The following is a 17,523-nucleotide window of genomic DNA, read 5'->3' on the forward strand; positions in this document are numbered from 1 at the left end:
GTTTTAAGAAAATTATTATTGTTGTTTTGAATTTAAAAATGCATTTTTAGCACTTCAAAAGTATAAAGTCTAATTGAGTCTCCTGAATTTGCCTCTGAATTTAGAAGTGTGAAAGAACAACGCAAGAGAAATGTTTTAGAAAGAGACATTTATTAAAATATTTGCACCTCCTCAACATGAAATACTCCTAAAAAAATGCAACTGGCATCAGTTCAGTAAGCTGCAAGTTACACTGTAATTAAAGAAAATATCAAAGGCAGATCAGAGAGAAGAAAGGGCTCATTTGATGTGCATGTCATAGCATGACTGTCCGGTTTAGTTAATGTTAATCTAGAAGTCTATGGTACCGGTTGGTAGTCTGAAAAGCATCTGAGGAACTCTGATTTTAACCATTTAAAACCTGAATTGACTCCAGTTTTGTGTTTTGTTGTGCATCATTCAGACACCCTTTACGAGCAAAACAAACAAAAAAATGCAGAAAAAAAAAATTATTTATTTTTTATTCTTATTTTTCACACGTTCTTACTGTCATTTTTTTATTTTACTTTTATTTTTGGATTATTTTCCACCAGTTTTCTTGTAACTTTTTACCAATTTCTTTTTAATTTTTGGCCATTTCTTGTTAAGTTGCTCGTTGCCTTTGATGCATTTAAGCCAATTTGCTGAGTCTTCAAAGGGTTGAGTAACAAATTTTAAAATGTATTCATACCCATCAGTAAGGGCTTTTAATATCAATTCATGAAGGATTTTTATTTACCCTAACCCCTTTTTCTGAGTACCTCAGATGCTTTTATTCCTATGAAGTGGAGATGTTCACATACAAGCTAAATATAAGGGCTTCTGTTTTTTTTTTTTAAAAAAAAAAAAAAAATTATTTTATTTTAAATTCCATACAATGTATTAGATTTGAATGTAATTTTGTGAACTTTATTAGATTTAGAATATTATTCATTTAACTCTGAAGCATTTGCGAGGGGGGGGGGGTTACATTATGATAATTTAATTGAATGAATCGGACGTCCTGGCAGAGAGCCACACACTCCACTGTCAGAATCACCATGAACAGTTTGGCAAAATATCTGACAGTACAGTCGACAAATTTCAATCTCTTTGCCACTGCCATCTGCTTATGTAAATGTTAAGGAACAATCAGCATCTTTGAAACTTTTTCTCTGCTGAGTTGCTTTTAGCGTACTGTACGTAGGTTTAATGCCCACTTGTGTGGGCGAGAGGACAGTTTGTAGACTCACGCTGTCCCACTCAACCTGACATTAGGCTGCGCTCAAACACAGACAGCATTTACATGTGCAGTTATATCAGAATCACGGCCAGTGTGCGCTTTTTTTTAAATTTTAGAGTGCTGCAGGCTGTATTTTTGGATTACAAATTACAGAGTCATGGTCAGAGCCGTGGTTTGCTTCACCGTGCTGCTCCACGTCTGTTTCTGTGTAGCACTAATATGATATCTTAAGATATTTGACATCTCAACAGCAAGGATACTGTGGTGACACGTGTCTGTTTGGACTGTGTTATCTGTCAGGGAGGTGGAGACAGGTGGGTGTCAGAGTGGGATTGAGGAGACAAAATATGTGTTTTTGCACAGCTTTTTGCTGAATATTTTCCTTCAGGTTATATAACTGCATTTGTTTTTAAGCTGTTGAAGGTGCAGTGGATGTCCTCTGCTGTGTGTAATCCTCCTGCTAACGCCTTTTTACTTGTGGAGCAACTTTAAAGGGACAGTTCACCAAAAGTAAAACACACAGTTTTCTTCTTAGCTGTGGGGCTACTCATCAGTCTGGATTGTTTTGGTGTGAGTTACTATAAGTGGGTGTGTTTATTTTTTGTCACTTACACAGATTCTGTTTACTCTTTTATCTTGGCTAACTAGACGTCTACTAAACTTTCACTTTTCAGCCTTCAATAACCAAAATGACATATGTTAGACATTTATTAAACATCTTTCCAACCACTGCTCAGAGGGTGAGTGCCATCTAGTTCCTGTATATTAGAGACAGGGCAGACATCTCTGCAGCTGATATCGCCAACACTTTGCAACTCACACCAAAACTATCTAGATTGATAAATAGCACTACAGGTAAGAGGAAAAATATGTATTTTTGATTTTGGGCTGAACTGTCCCTTTAAAGGCTAGATTGACCACAGCTAAGAGTTGAATCAGCCCAATTTTTAAAATGTTCTTTTTTGTACTTATATTTTTCATCCACGATGAAACTTTGGTGATCCCTGTGGGGGAGTCAGACCTTTTGGGAAGCACAGAAATCAAAAAAAGTTGAGCTGGAGCTGTTTTTTAGCGCAAAGAGAAAAAAAAAGTCTTTGGATGCAGCTAAACATGCTCAACAGTGTGAAAATAGTTCCTGGCGCTGCTTCATTACGGCAACTGAGCCGTTGCAGTGAAAGTAAATCCACTGCTTCTGCATGAAAGATTCAGAACAGACAGCTAAACCAAAATAGCCTGTAAACACCTCTCTTTCCCTCCTCGCTCTTCTGTCTTTCACACAGCTCCCTCAGTCCCTGTCCTGCACTGTTTCTGTCCTCCCTCTTTATCTGCTCTGAATCGTGCTGTTTTCACTGAAGCTTAGTGAATGTTAGTGGATAGATAGAGCTGATTATACAGTGTGAAAACGCTGCACTAGCGGTTAGTTAAACTACCCCAAGACGAGCCATTTAGATTGTTTCCTGCCTCTCTCTAACTGCGTCACTCCCCAACAAGGAAACCCCATGTTTACCCTGTAGTTCACGACCTGATGTCTTAACTTATCTGGAATCAAAACACATCCCAGGGCAGTTTTGGCAGCTCAGCACATGACAAGAATGCCGGTATGCTTGAACGAGTCCTATAACTGAACCGAAAAGGATTTGTTTTCTAGATGTTGGAGCTTCAGTTTAGTTTTGCAGGCAGCTCTGCAAGATAGAAGTGATAACATGGTGTGAAAAAATATACAAAGTGGGTTTGTGCTCTGCAGCACAGGCGTCCCATTTCACTGCCAGCTCCCTGGAATTTCTTACTGAAAGGAAAAATGACTTGATATTTATTCTATTCTCTCATTAATTCCTGGCATTTGTAATTCTATAATGATGATTTGCTTGCAGTCCAGACATGTTTTCCACAGTTCTGCACACCAGTAATGATCGTCTTGCTCATGCTTATCTCACATATTATACAAAGCAGACTGGACGTCAGCCAGCTCTGGATCATCACAAGTCTGTCTGAAATGAGGAGCTGGAGTCATGGACATTACTGCAGTTGGTATTTTTGAAGATGAAAAGTATTTTTTGTCTGTCTAAGTTCTAAGACCATTGGGAAATTTTCTGCAAGCGTTGCGCAGTTTGACCACTGCACATCGAGTACCAGTTGTCAGCTCACGTTGCACAGAGAAGCTTATTTGCATGGATATTTCAGTTGTCACTACCTGTTTTAGCAGGACGATACTACAACCCGGGGCTTTTGTTCAGAGTGTGAACTTGACCACATAAAAACAATCATCGATAGCTGTCTGTGGCTGTGTTGTGAGCAGTAAAGTACTGAAAATCTAATGCATACTCAAGAGAAAGAAGGATTCCTCCATAAAAAAAATACTCAAGTTAAAGTGATAAATGTTTTTTGGGAGGCACAGTAAGCACTTCATCATAAAACTGTCGTCTTTTTAGATTTCGGTATAAACTAGATATACTGCCATGTAGTTTTATGCCTCTGCCTTACAGTTAACATTCATATCTTTGAAAATACAGATGCTTCACAAACATCTTTCCCACGGAAGCACAGAAGATCTACACAGTTAGTACAGTTTCAAAGTGTTATTACGTTGATATGATATGATGACGTTTTTTTTTTTGCAAAACATTATGACTTCACAGTTCACCTTTAGCTCTTGAATATAAAATGTCAGAACTTTCTGATAAGATTGTGTGAAATTTGAGGGTATCAGTTCTTAAGTTTTGGGCAAAAATATGTCTTATTAGGATGTGGCTGATCCCAGTTAACTTAAACACGAGGCCTTAAAACACAGATTAAAATATTAAAATAATAAAAAGGGTAAAGGAATTTCAAAAAATAATGCTGCAAATAATATTCTGTTTGAGTTATAGTGGAACTATAGAGTGAAACATTCCCCAATATATCAGGAAGCACCTCAGCTACAGAGCAGTCTCTAAGTAGGCCTTTGGTACAGCTTTGCTGTAGTATTTACATATTGTTCTGCGTGTTGGGAGTTGGAAAAGATCAAACATCAGTTATCAATTTATTCTTTCAACATAACCGAGATGGAAACACACTACACCTGAACTCACAGTGCGTCAAGCGTGTCCTCTCATCATGTCACCCTGTCACACACACAGCATATTTCCTCCTTGTTTCTCCTGATGCATTTTTTTTAAAACAACGCCACTGAGAGGGTCCGAAAAGCCTCTAAATAGCGATAAAGTTGGCACGTTAGTAGTCCTCTCCTCCCGTCACCCTGAAACCTTAGATCGTCTTGATTAATTGTTTTTGGACGCGGAAATGTTCTTTTGCATAACATCCGTAACAGTATCCCCTAAAATCTTGTCAATTGTGGGGAAAGAGTTAAAAAAAAAGAAACAATGAGGGAAACCCTGCTGCTGACTGCAATGACATGTTTTGGACTAATCTAGCAGGTGCAGCAGTCTGACACGCAGCATAATACAGTGTGTGGGTGCAATCAAAGCAATTTATTCATATTATTGTTGGTTCTATTTATCCGCCAAAAATTTTATGTCATAATTATCGGTATGACGTCATAAATCCCAAAATCTGGCCGATCCCTACTAATCACGCCTTCCGAAGAGGAGCCAATCAAACACGGGGGTTGGCATATTCCAATTAGCATAAAGAGAGATCTGGTGGAAATCGCCAAAAATGAGTGAATGGAGCCCAAATGCATCCATGTAAACCACCTAAAGAATAAAAAGTTTTCCCGCTGACTTTAGACTTTCTCCAACACTTGTTCTTTTAAACCCAAACTGAAGTACGTCCTTTTCATCGAGCATTGAAAATACTGTATTTGTACACTGTTTCTTTTATGAGTGTATGTAATTTAATGTATATTTATGCGTGGTTGTTTAAGTTTATTTGCACATTTTTGCTTTTCTGTTTTGTTTTTATGTAAAATTTTCTGACCTTCCTTTGTATTGTACAGTGCTACAAAATTTTTTGAATTGAATGGATTTGAATTTCCACTCTGCAGATAGCATATTTTAGTTCACCTACCAATCACATTAACTCAGGAGCCAAATAGACCTCCTCTAGTTTCTGAAAACCTGTTTTTTTTACATAAACACTATACCATTGCAAAGCTAAAACACATGCATGGTGAAAGAGTGACTCTAAATCAGTGGATACTTTTTTATAGCATCACAACTCCTGCAAAATGATTAATTTCACTAACGGGATTTGATCCATTTGGTCTGATAAGATTCGGAAAGTCTAGAAGAACTGAAAAATTGAGCCTAATTCAAGTTAATGGAGCGCTTAACTGGATGTAGTCGGCTTGACTGGCAGAAGTCTGAAGTATGTGTTCTCTATGGGCCGCACGGTGCAGAGGCAAATACTTTTTATTAAGTCTTAAATCTAACTTGCTTTAAATTGCAAGAACCCTGTTTTCTGGTTGCTGTACTGTACTAACATTGTTATAAAACAGCTGTCTGATTCAAATGCGTGTTTTAAAAATCTCAGCTTCTATGAATCATTAACAGTAGAAAAGGCAAATTATTTCCAGTTAGATGAATGTGTCCCTTCCGCATTTTCTCCCGATATTAAAATCTATGTGTCTGTGTGTCTCTCTTTTACTTTCTCTCTTTAAATCCCAGCAGAAACAATGATATCTTTTATTTTGAGTTAACCACACGACTACATGAATAATCTTCTTTGTCCATGACGCAGATAGCGATGGCTTTCCAGGAATGGAAAATTGGTTTTCCAGTGTCTGTCCTTTTGAAAAAAAGGGCTTTTATTTATTTTTTTCTTTCAAAAGAATGACTCTCACTTTGGTGTTTAATAATTCAGAAGGTTAGACACAGTAAAATGAACTTTTTTCTCCTTTTTTTTTTCTTTTGCAGTGGCGGGGGCAGATTTTTTGTTTAGCTGACTGAATGCAGAGGAAACACTGAGAGCTGTTCTCCAGACCTCCCTGCAGCTTCAGGGGAGATAGTCAGATGTGTACCCAGCACTCAGAGCCCCTGGCCTGGCCGTGGCGGGGATGGCAGCCTCTGCCCTGAACCTGAACGGCCTTGGAGTCATGAACAGGTCAGTACTTTTAAAATCATTTCTCACAGTGTGTGCCACATCTTGTTGTTTTGAGACAGCAGTGTTTTCTTAGAGAGTTGTAGAGGAAATGCATACTTAAAACATGTTTGGTCAGAATAGTTTGTTGCAGCTGAGAACCTGTTAGACCGGACTGGTGAGATCACTTTTTATTTTAAAAGCATTAAAGAGCAAATTAAAGTCAAGCTGCTGCCCAGCTTGCTAATGATGAACAGGAAAATATTTGATGCATAATTATAGGTTACCCATGTAATCACTTTTTAATAACTTTGAGTGCTCAGTCATGTTGTTTTATCAGTTTAATATACACTTATTATGTTTTTTTTTTTGTAAAGACAAAACAAAAAGATTGGCACTTCAGTAGTCATACAAGGTGTTTGCAGGTCCTTTAAAAGTCTTAAAATGTTTTAAAGTGTGTTTTATAAATAAAATACAAGGCTTTAAATGTCATTAATTTGTCTTAAATTTAATTTCTGATTGCTTAATTTCCAAAAACATTTTATCTCATTCAGTTTATCCATCTTTTAATGTCTTTTTGTCTAAATGAGTCAAGCTCCTCTTTCTAAAAGTCAACATTTCTTTTTTTTTTTCAAACTTAATGTATAGGTCTTTAAATAAATATACACACAAACACACACACCCCACACTCTCCATAACCCAAAAGTAAATAAATTGGGGAACGAACAAACAAATAAATAAATAAATAAAAGAATGAGAATTCAAAAATATATAATAATACTAACAACAGTGATAATAGCTGAAAAAAGTATATGAATAACAAAAAAAAATCATAAATTATATAAAAATAAATAGCCATTGATTTGTTATCAAAATTCAAACAACAAAAAAATAATAATTTACCCAGTACGACAGCGTGCTGCATATGCACCTTTAAACATGCACATTATGTACAAACAAAAACAGGCATGTGAGGCATGCACAAATCTTACAAAGTCTACATATCGACACATATTTTAGCAAGAAAATCAACATTTTTGGTGTTACAAATCTGTTAACATACCTGAACCTAACTCAGCTGTCTTTTCTTTAACCCTGCTCTTACCTGTTGGCAGATTCTGTTAGATGTAGACTGTTGTAGATTAGCTACATATAAGATTAGAATAGTCTGAGTCAGTTATACTTATAATAAAATATAAGTAAATAAAATAGAAATAATAAGAGAAATATGATATCACAAAAAGTAACTTTGGTTAAAAATAATATTGAAAAGGTCTTAGAAAGCATTATTTCAAAGTGTCTGATACCTGTAGACACCCAGATTACAGCATATATACACACAAACCAACCGTCCCTCTCCTCTCCTCCTCCTCCTCCTCCTCCTCCTCCTCCTCTCTCTGCAGCAGTAATCAGTTTCACACCCAGTCAGGCTCCTCTAGTGCCACCTCTCGAACTAGAACCAGTCCAGTCGGTCGACCTGTGCTGCCGGTTCCGGATCGGAGCACCTACTGTCAGTTACTGGGCGGTGGAGCGCCGGGTGGAGGTCTCTACAGCCCAACCAGCCCCAAGGTAAAAAAAACTGAACTCAACCGGTATATTAAAGGTAAACGTCACCACGGTTACTCACCCCATGTGTTATGTCCTCCATGGTGAACAACTATCCAATAATGATGAGTTTGAGTCGCGTTTAATGATAGCAAAACTATATTAAAACATCAGTTTGCAAACTTTCATAAAACTCTTGCAGTATAATCCAAGTCTAATGCTCAATACTTCCCAAACACATGCATTTCTACTAAAATCTCAGTATTTAAAACTGAACTGAAAGTTAAACTTATCTTTTCTCTAGCCAGACTCCATTAACAAAAACAGTAATTTTACCTCGCTGAACACAGGAGCTGCAGGCTGCCTCAGTCAGTTAGTGTGTTTGTTTCATTGTTTGACTTTTGTGTTTTTTGAACAGTAAATTTGTGTTCGCCAAAGTCACACAATAAACAAACAAACTAACTGATCGAGGCAGCGGTAGACCAGCAGCAATGGAGTCTGGCTTTGAAGAGCATACATTAATTGGTTAATTAAGACCATACTTTAATTAGTTCCCAACTGTTCCAGCCATGGGGTCTAGGTTTCTTAGTCATTAATTCATGGTCCACACATTAGATGAATAATCTCATATTTAATTTTATATCACAAAATGTAAACAACAAGTTGTCTTAAAACACAAAGAAATAAAACATATTGCAAGAATAAACAGGAATGGAACTTCAAAATAAAAGTTCTGTGCCAGAAATTCACTGTAATTAAAAATAAAGTGTGTTTTTTACAAACTTAACTCGTTCATAAGTCAGTAGCAGTCCATTCAGAATGGACCCACGACCCACTTTTGGACTCTGACCCACTAGTTGGAAACCACTGCTCTATACAAATGTTTCATATAGTTTGCTGTCATAAAACGTGGCTTTAATTTATCAAGAATTTTCTCACTTTTTGGATTCTTTGTTGACTGTGGAGCCGAGTGAAAAAAAATGTTTTTTGTCACAAATTCAGCATAATGCAGGGTGAGTATAGGATGGAGAAACGGTCATTTGGAAGTAAAAGTATTAAATTGATATATATGAGTCTATTTTGGGGTGCCCCTAAACCTGATCTTGCGTGTATCTCCTCCTAGACGAGTCCACGAGCCCTGGGTCGAACCTTTGTCTTCCCCGCTTCGTCCTCGCTCTCCCCCAGCCCCACCCCTCGGGCTCGCTCCCCCTCCCCGCGAAGCCCGGAGCTCCTGGGAGTCAATGTGGGCCAGCGGGTCCGACGTCTGAGCTCACCCGGCGGTGAGGAGAGAGGGGAAGGAGACTGGCAGGAGGAGAGGGGAGGAGAGACGGGAGGAGGTGAGAGGCGAGAGGAGAGGAGACGCCAGGCGCAGCTGCTGCAGATTCACAGAGAGCTGCAGAACGTGGAGGTGACTCTACATGCTCCTATTTTCTTTGTCTGTTTAACTGTTTCTCAGTCTTCCTCTGTGCCATTTTTGTCTGCCTTGCCAGATCTTCTCCTCTGTCTTTGTTGAGGAATGCAATACGTAACCGGTAAAGAGCCATGCATTCAATCTCTGAAGAATTTACCAGTAAATTTTGATTTGTTGGGCAAGTCAGAACAATGTCAGTAAGAGCTACTCTCACCTTACTTATCTCTAAATGCTACAGTTACTGAAGCTTAAGGAGCTGAGCACGGGGTTAGGGAGGGTATTTCCACTGATTTACAGAAAATAAGTAATATAAACTAAATGATTAAAAAATTAAAAAGGAGAAAAAAAAACAACACTGATTTCCTGAGACAATCTGATTCCAGTTCACAAGGTCCCAACTTTAACACTAATTCTGCATGAATATGACATTCTGAGGGAACTAATGGTATAAATTGTACAAATAATTATTTAAAAAATGATGAATTTATAACAGGAGTATTTTTGGACTGACTCTCATATATTGTTCAGCTTTTCAGCTGCAACCAGCAGCTTTATAGGCCACTTTATGGGGGTTGGATATAGTTTTATCCCATACTGGTGCAAAAATAGTACTGTACCAGCTTCAAAACGTGCCATAATTGGTTCTTAAAAAAAGCACAAAACGACAGACGACATTTAAGAACAGCTTTTTTCATTGCCAAGATGAAAACAGTATTAACTCTTAAATTAAAGCCTTCGAAACCTGAGTCAGCATCAGTTTCCTTGTGCTGCGTTCAGAAGTATTTTAACCCTCAGACACTGACCAGATCAGCTTGCTTTCTTTTGAAAATAGGAATAATGGTTCTGCAAATTGAAAGAAATAAGTATATTTAGGAAATTATTTTTTTAAAGAGCTACGGGAAACTGTCTGAATAATTATATCAATAGTTATCTTAATCATATGTTTAAAATATAAATTGAAAATATTTTACAAAATTCTTATTATATATTTATTATGTATTTTTAACTGTTTAAGTAGTTTTTTAAAGGTCATTCCCTTTACAAAACAACAACAAAAAAAAAAACATGCAGAGCACGGCTTTACAGCCTTGCAGCGGTGGTGATGCAACCGTAGTAAAGTTCGTGTAGCCTAGCAATAGCTTTTTACATCTGGTGATAATATTTAAGGCTTCGAAAACCCTAAAAATGGTGTTCATTTGTGGAGATGATCTTGCTAAGTATAGTAAATGTTTGCTCACCACAAACATTATTTTCTGCAATGATACAAAAAATCCAATGGAAAAACGCAATAGGCTTTTTGATGAGGGAACCAGGGCGATGTTAACTTCTGGGTCACATCTATAGGAAACGGTTTTATGTACCCAGCACTGTTATCACAACAGATTACTTGGAATTTAAATTTGATTATCAATATCCATTATTGTACTGCAGTATCTCCAGTTAAAAGATTTTACATAAGCAGTTTATTGGTATAATTTTAGTTTCATATTTGTACTCTTTGTCGTATTTAGTTGAAAGTCAACCCACACTGGTACTCCGCAGACTGCAGACAGTCACACATTGAACGTGTAGCTTGCCAACTCATTTTTCAGTTCGGTGTTAAATGCCAAATATGGACAAACTCTAGGAGCGCATTTCTTTTTTACTTTCTTGTGATGATGTGTTGCCATTTTTTTGTCATGTCAGTTATTCTGTCTCACCAGCATCTGTGAAATGATAAACACCTAACCCAAATATGAAAAAAATGCACCAAATGTGTCAACAGTTAGACCAAAGAAACCAACATGTAGCTGCATTCAGACTCTTATTTTCTTCGTTTCTTCCAGGTCAGGGGAAAAGTGGGCATTTTCGAGGCCCACATTTCCGGAATTCGTGCCCAAGTGCTTAACACTGAGCTCCAGCGCAGCCCTCGCTCTCCAAGGCGGTCGACGAGCCAAACTCTGTCGTCTCCCAGCCACCAAAACACAGCCCTTGAATGCCCAATGACCCACCGATCAGAGAGTAAAGTTCCTTTTGTTGTTCAAAATGGAAGAGAAAGGGAGGAAGACACAACGGAAGGAGAAAGGAGAGAAGAGAACAGTAAAACAAACACGGACAAGACACTGATTGGTCAAAATGGCCGCCACTTAGAAGCAAAGCAGACTGCATGTTTAGACGGACCGTTTCAGGGTTCCCTTGAGACATTAAACCCAGATGCAACAACAGACGGAGAGAAAAAAGAGGGGGAGAAAGACGGAGGGGAGGTGGAAAACAAACAAATGTTGGGAGATGAAAAAGAATGGACAGAGATGGAAGTGAGAGATGAAAAAGAGGAGCGGTCGTGTCCTGAGACGTTGCTCCAGGCGGACGCCTCGCAGGTTAACCCAGAAACAGATGCTTGTCCTCGGGGTCAAAACAGCGAGATCTCCCCTTGTTTGCTGGACTCGACCTCCAACCACTCTCCCTCCGTCCCTCCCTCCATCCCTGCTGTCATAATAACTGACCACGGTTTGGAAAGCCAAACTTCTGAAGGCCCCGGCTCGGACCAGGGACTCGGCTGCACCCCCAGTCCCAGCTCGAGTCCCGTCCCCGGGCAAAACTCCTCCAGCCGCCCCCTCAGGAAGCTGTCGTCCTCCTCCGCCTCCTCGGCCGGTTTCTCCTCGTCCTGGGAAGAGTCGGAGGAGGACATTTCCAGCGATACAGAGAAAGGAGATCAGCTTCTCAACCCTGCAGTCCTCACGTCTCAACAGAAAGCGGTGAGTAGAGCCAAGTGAGCGCGTCTGATCATGTGTGTGCATGTTTCTACAACCTGCTGCAGCTCAGCAGACCTTTTGTATTTTTGAGTGGCGGTGACCTTTCGAAACTGCATTCGCCAGGATTGCCAAATATGATTCATACGGGGAAAGTCAGAGACAAATAATATCAGGGAAAGTCAAGGGAAATCTGAGAATTTATCAGAGTGTAGTATTCGATCAGTGTGCTATCTGCCCCAACAGAGGAATGACAAAAAAATGTCAAAATGAAGCATTTCTGTTGGTGCCATCCACAACTTTTGACAATAGAAACTGAAAAATAACTCTTATAATGTTTAATGAACTGAACTGCACTCCTTGGTGGAAGGCAAATTTACCAGATCAGAGGATTTTGTCTCGACATGGGTGTGCGTCAAAGATTGTGCCTTAAAATGTGTGTGTGTTTGAATGTGCCCGTGCATGTTGCTGGGTGCTCCTGTGTCAAATTGGCCAGAGCTCTCTGGCTCAGTAATGGTTGACATTCAGAGTAACAAAGCTAGCTCTGTGCCCCGACCTGTGTGTGTGTGTGTGTGTGTGTGTGTGTGTGTGTGTGTGTGTGTGTGTAGGGGTGTTTTTTATGTGAGGGTGTGTGTGTGTGTGTGTGTGTGCGTGTTTGTGTGTGCATTTGTGTGTGTTAGAGAGAAAGCACGGGTGATTGAAAAAGGGAAAGAAAGAGAATTTGCCAGTCACACACACTTGGGCTTTGCCTGAATTTTGGACTCTGTTCAAAGAGGAGGCTGAGTCCTGTTTGGGTCTGTGTGTGTGTGTGTGTGTGTGTGTAGGTGTGTAGGTGGGTGGGTGGATGTGTTTTTTATTTGTAGCCAGGATGAGTTTGCAGGGCCATTTCACTTCTGCTTTGAAACACGATTTTACGAAGGATTGTATAACTGATCTTACCAGGGTTTCTCAAACAGTGTGCCACTGCCAGTCCCTAAAGTGTCTCTCATTTAGAAACTCTTTTGGATTTTTGACTTGAAGGACATCTTATCAGTATAATGATCATAAATCATATTTAACCTTTAAAACTAAGCAGTGCCCCCCATGTGAGAGTAAAAGCCTGACCATGCAAGCATTTTTCAGTCAATACATCTGCATATTTCACTACAAATTTTGAAAATGAGTTCCTGCTAATCATGCAAAATCTAATTTTCCATGTTTACTTTCATTATGAGAGGCAGAACCTTTTGCTTGATGAAGACCTAGTACTGAAACGTTCCAATAAATTTACCTATTTTGCAAGTAAGAAAGTATGCAACAGCTTGCAAATTATAAGGCAGCAGCAACAAAGAAAAAAAAAGCAATATTCTTGTTATGATTTAAGAGACTCCTGGTTATGTTGGTTATGTCAAAATCAGAATCAGAAAAGGATTTAATGCCAAGTAGGTTTTTTGCTTGCAAGGAATTCGCTTTGTATTTAGGTGCACACATTGGAAACATACAATAAACATTTTAAGAGTAATACAAATAAAAAAGAATGATAATAAAAATAAGGCAAAGCACTGCAACAGAATAGAATATACAATAAAAATATGGTAAAGATACCTTAAAAAGTGCAATAACATGACAAATATGCACAATGTAGCTATTTCAGAATCAGAAAATTATCCAGTTTTGTGCAGAGATGTGCAAAAATGTTTGGTAGTGAATGTGCACAAGCTCACAATGGAGCAAATATGCAAAGTAAAAAAATAGTCTGAGGTGTGCATTAATGTAACGCATATAGATGGTGTCTATGTGGGGCTTACGAGTCCATGTAAGAGGGGGTCCTGGGCCATGTTGATGAAGCCCACTGCAGTGTGATTTCTTGCATATTTAAGCGAATGTCCCCTCCCTAAACCGATGTCCCCAGCTCTCCCACGTGACACGGATTACAAAACATTTGTTTAAATGAATTTGGCTGATGGATTTGAATACTGTTTGTATTGCTCTTTGCATATTTCCGGTCATTGTTTTTTGCTTAATCCAGGCATAGAGAGAGGGAGGTTGCAGCTGAGTGAACGCTGAAGGACGGAGGGTTTATAGTTGCTTGTAAAAGTCTCCAATTTTAGCACAAAGATGCCAAACATGCAGGTTATTCGTGAAGTTTTCTGCAGCCTGCCACAGCTCCTGATCCGTAGGGTTAAGGATGTATGTATGCAGGAGTGCGAATGTGCAGAAACACATAAAGCGTGTGTGGGAGGTGAGTAGGAAAGAGGAGAGGGACAGAGAGAAGAGGAGTGATACTGAGAGAGGAAGAGTAGAGTGAGACTAAAGAAAGAGAGCATGAGAAGTTAGTTTGAGTACAATATTTACTGCATATTATCCATGCTGTCTTGATATGAAGGGATCTCTGCTTCTCATGGATATTTATCGCAGGAGTGACTTGACTTTATTTGGCATGTAACATTGAACACAACACTTTAAGGACATTCTTTAAACTCTGCGACAGTTAAATATGTGCTGGGAAATGCACAGATGTAAAGCTCTCCTATATACACACAGGAAGACTGATGCGTGCTTGCTGAAAGATAAGACCAGTTCTCTCTGCAGAATACATGAATCACGGTTATGGCTTTACATTTTGGATTAACCCTTTCATGTCCTCATGAAGAAAAACGCAATAGAAATGTTTTTCTTCCATGCATTTTTTCTTTTTTTTTTCTTGGGGTCAAAAATGACTTTTTTTTTTTTTTTTTAAACAGACCCTAATTTTTTTTTTAACCCTTTAAAACCTGAGAGCAGCTTGAGAGGAAATGACCCAAAAATTAGCAAGAAATAATTAAAAAGTATTTTTTTAGCATAACACCTGAACTGAATGGTACAGATGGCTCAGTGTTGTTGAGTTCAACACATTTTTTTATGAGATATAGTGACTCAGAATGTGCTCTAGCAAACGGTTAAGCTCTCTATGTTTTTTATCCTGACAACTGAACTCACTTTTCTTTCAGTACTGAACTTTATTTATTTCTTTTAAAAAAAAGAATTAAATACAATAAGGATATAATATAGTTATACACAAACATACAAACATATCTGAAAAGGAGTGGGAGGAAGTAAAAACGTATTAAATCCCAATGCTTCTCCATCAGTTATTGAAAAATAAAATACTTCACTTCCATTTTATGTGTGCAATTGTCTATGTGCAACATATTAACATTGTTATTTGGAAAAGTGCAGAAGATAGAGAAAGTTATTAGTTTTAATTTATGAATCTTCCTGTGTTTTTCACCCAAGTAAGCATGTCATCTTCATTTCTTGTATAAACACGTATACTTTGCTAGGGTCATCAACTTTTGGATTCGATCGACTCGTTGTTCTGAAAAAGCTTAACTGTTAGAGGCTGGTATCTGAACAGAGCCTTATATAGACTGTGTGTGGCTGAGCTTTGACTGTTGGGCATCTCTCCAAGGTTAGAAGGTGCATACTGCCAGTGTACTTCAAGTTCTAGTAAACTGGCAGCCAAAGGACACCTGCAGTAGATTGGCATCTGTCAGTTTCTTCTACAAAATTTCAGTTGAGTTATGGGGAATAAAAAGAGAAAAATCAGCCTTCAGCACCTTCAAGCATCAGCTGCACACCCATCAGAGTAGTTTCAAACAAACAGGTGAAACCTCAGAGAGATACACAGAAATGCAAAACACTCGGAAATTTACTTTTGTAACAAGATATCCATGATTTGACTACAAAATGACCACAGCATCAAAACAGCTGCGGAATAACCTTAAACTGAAGGTAATGTGCACAAACACAAGTTGGCCCAGCTTAAATCGCAAGTGTACTTGCTAAGAAAACTGAATTATCTAATTTCATTAGTCGATTAATCAAGCATCAGTCACAGAAGATTAAAGGGGAGCGTCGCCTAAATTAAGAATCCCTATATAATATTTCCATGGCCTAGGAAAGTTCAATCAGTATCTGTGATAAAGAGCGACTCTGTCGAAGCCAGAAATCAGAGAAATGAGTCTCAAACGTCTGATAGAGTACAAAGTTTATACCCAAATGAGCTTTATTCTATTGTAACATCGTTCACAAATTATTGTCTGTGGAGTAGCTTCAGACGTTATACCCTATGACATCTCAAATTTGAGTTTCAGCGCTCAAATTTTTGGATTTGTGAGCGATTCCTTCATTTTAACCAATATTTTGGACCAACTTATAAGTTTGAAAATTGGTGTAGTTCCCCTTTAATCTCCAACTAGTTTTGGTAATCGGTTAATCGTTTAATTTAGGACTAATCATCAGCATTTGCAGGTTCTGGTACGCTTTTGTGACATTACAAGATTAGTGCTATTCAAAAGTAACTTGTTACGTTACACAATACCTCCGGTACTTACAAAAGCAAAGTTTTTTATTTTTTTATTTAACCCATTTTTAACCAGATAAGTCCCACTGAGAACAACAATGTCCTTTTCAAGGGAGACCTGGCTAATACAACTTAAGAAAAGTTACAAACAAAAAAATAACCAAAATAGAAAAACATAAATAAACAGTAACATGTATATAATGTATGTGGTGTATATGTAATTAACACCCAAGCACAATGACAAGTTCCAATCGATTCATTCATCCTTTTATTTATGAGAGCTTTAAAATCAGGCACAGAGACCAATTCTTTTAGTTTTAAAAAAAATTTTGGAGGCTATTCCAAGTGAGGGGAGCAGAGCACATAAAAAACTTTGCCAGCTCAGTCCGTGCACAAAAAATAGACAACAAGACAAAATCTTGACACGGCAGACTGTAGCTACAATCGGTTTTCTTTTCAATCAAATTGGACTTTTGCGTTACCAAAAACGAAAAACTAGAAAAATTCCTAGCACATGTTGGTTATGTAAGACGGTGCGTAGCGTACTGTAAGCCTTTCTTTGAATGTATTGAAACGCTTGCATCATCACACCAAAAAAAAGTGGAAGCTATTGAGGAAGCACGTTAAGTCATCACCTGCTTGACAAACCATTTACAAATCAAAACAAAAAAGTGTGAGTGCCTTAAGCAATAGTTTTCCATCAATATTGTTTTAACCCTTTTTTTTTGTCCAATTTTCAGGTAATTTTCTTGTACTTTTTACTAAGGATACATGTCCATAGTACTATACATAATTATCATAAATATTTAAAATTGTTTTACAATTTTAAATATTTGAAAGCACCTTTTCTCAGGTAATTTGTTTTTATGTTGTTGTTTTTTTACTTTAGCTTTTTTTTTATCTAATTTTGGGTAATTTTCTTGTACTTTTTACTAATTTCTTGCTAATTTCTTAGTCATTTCTTAAGTTGCTTGTCGCTTTCCTTCTATGATTTACAAAAAAACAAACAAAAAACAACTGGCCCAGCTTTCAAAGGGTTGAGATAGAAGTCTGGTGCAGCTGCTGATTGACAATATTGTGCACAATGTTCAATATCTTTAAATATGACCACAGTATTTGTTGTTTTTTCAGAGAACTAGTCAGGGTGGGAAAGCATCTTAAGCAGCATTTTACATGAAGTTGGTTACTCACTGATCATACTAGGTGTGCAAAGTCATCCAGTGGGCTGGTTGATGCACAGTGGTGGGTGGTTTTTGGC

The 17,523-nt window shown here is 38.1% G+C and overlaps 1 protein-coding gene across 2 annotated transcripts in view; it reads left to right on the forward strand.

The window, feature by feature from the left end:
- itpkb (inositol-trisphosphate 3-kinase B) overlaps positions 1-17,523 on the forward strand; it is a 42,461-nt gene that overhangs the window by 1,405 nt on the left and 23,533 nt on the right. Inside the window, exons 2-5 of one of the 2 annotated variants that reach the window (XM_042503227.1) lie at positions 6,094-6,280; positions 7,660-7,825; positions 8,925-9,209; positions 11,039-11,947. In XM_042503227.1, the coding sequence (XP_042359161.1) occupies positions 6,234-6,280; positions 7,660-7,825; positions 8,925-9,209; positions 11,039-11,947 (1,407 nt within the window). In that variant the 5' untranslated portion in view covers positions 6,094-6,233. The remainder of the gene's footprint in view (positions 1-6,093; positions 6,281-7,659; positions 7,826-8,924; positions 9,210-11,038; positions 11,948-17,523) is intronic. The other variant, XM_042503228.1, reaches the window with a different exon arrangement.

Source organism: Plectropomus leopardus, chromosome 16 (assembly GCF_008729295.1).
Source record: "Plectropomus leopardus isolate mb chromosome 16, YSFRI_Pleo_2.0, whole genome shotgun sequence".
NCBI lineage: Eukaryota > Metazoa > Chordata > Actinopteri > Perciformes > Serranidae > Plectropomus > Plectropomus leopardus.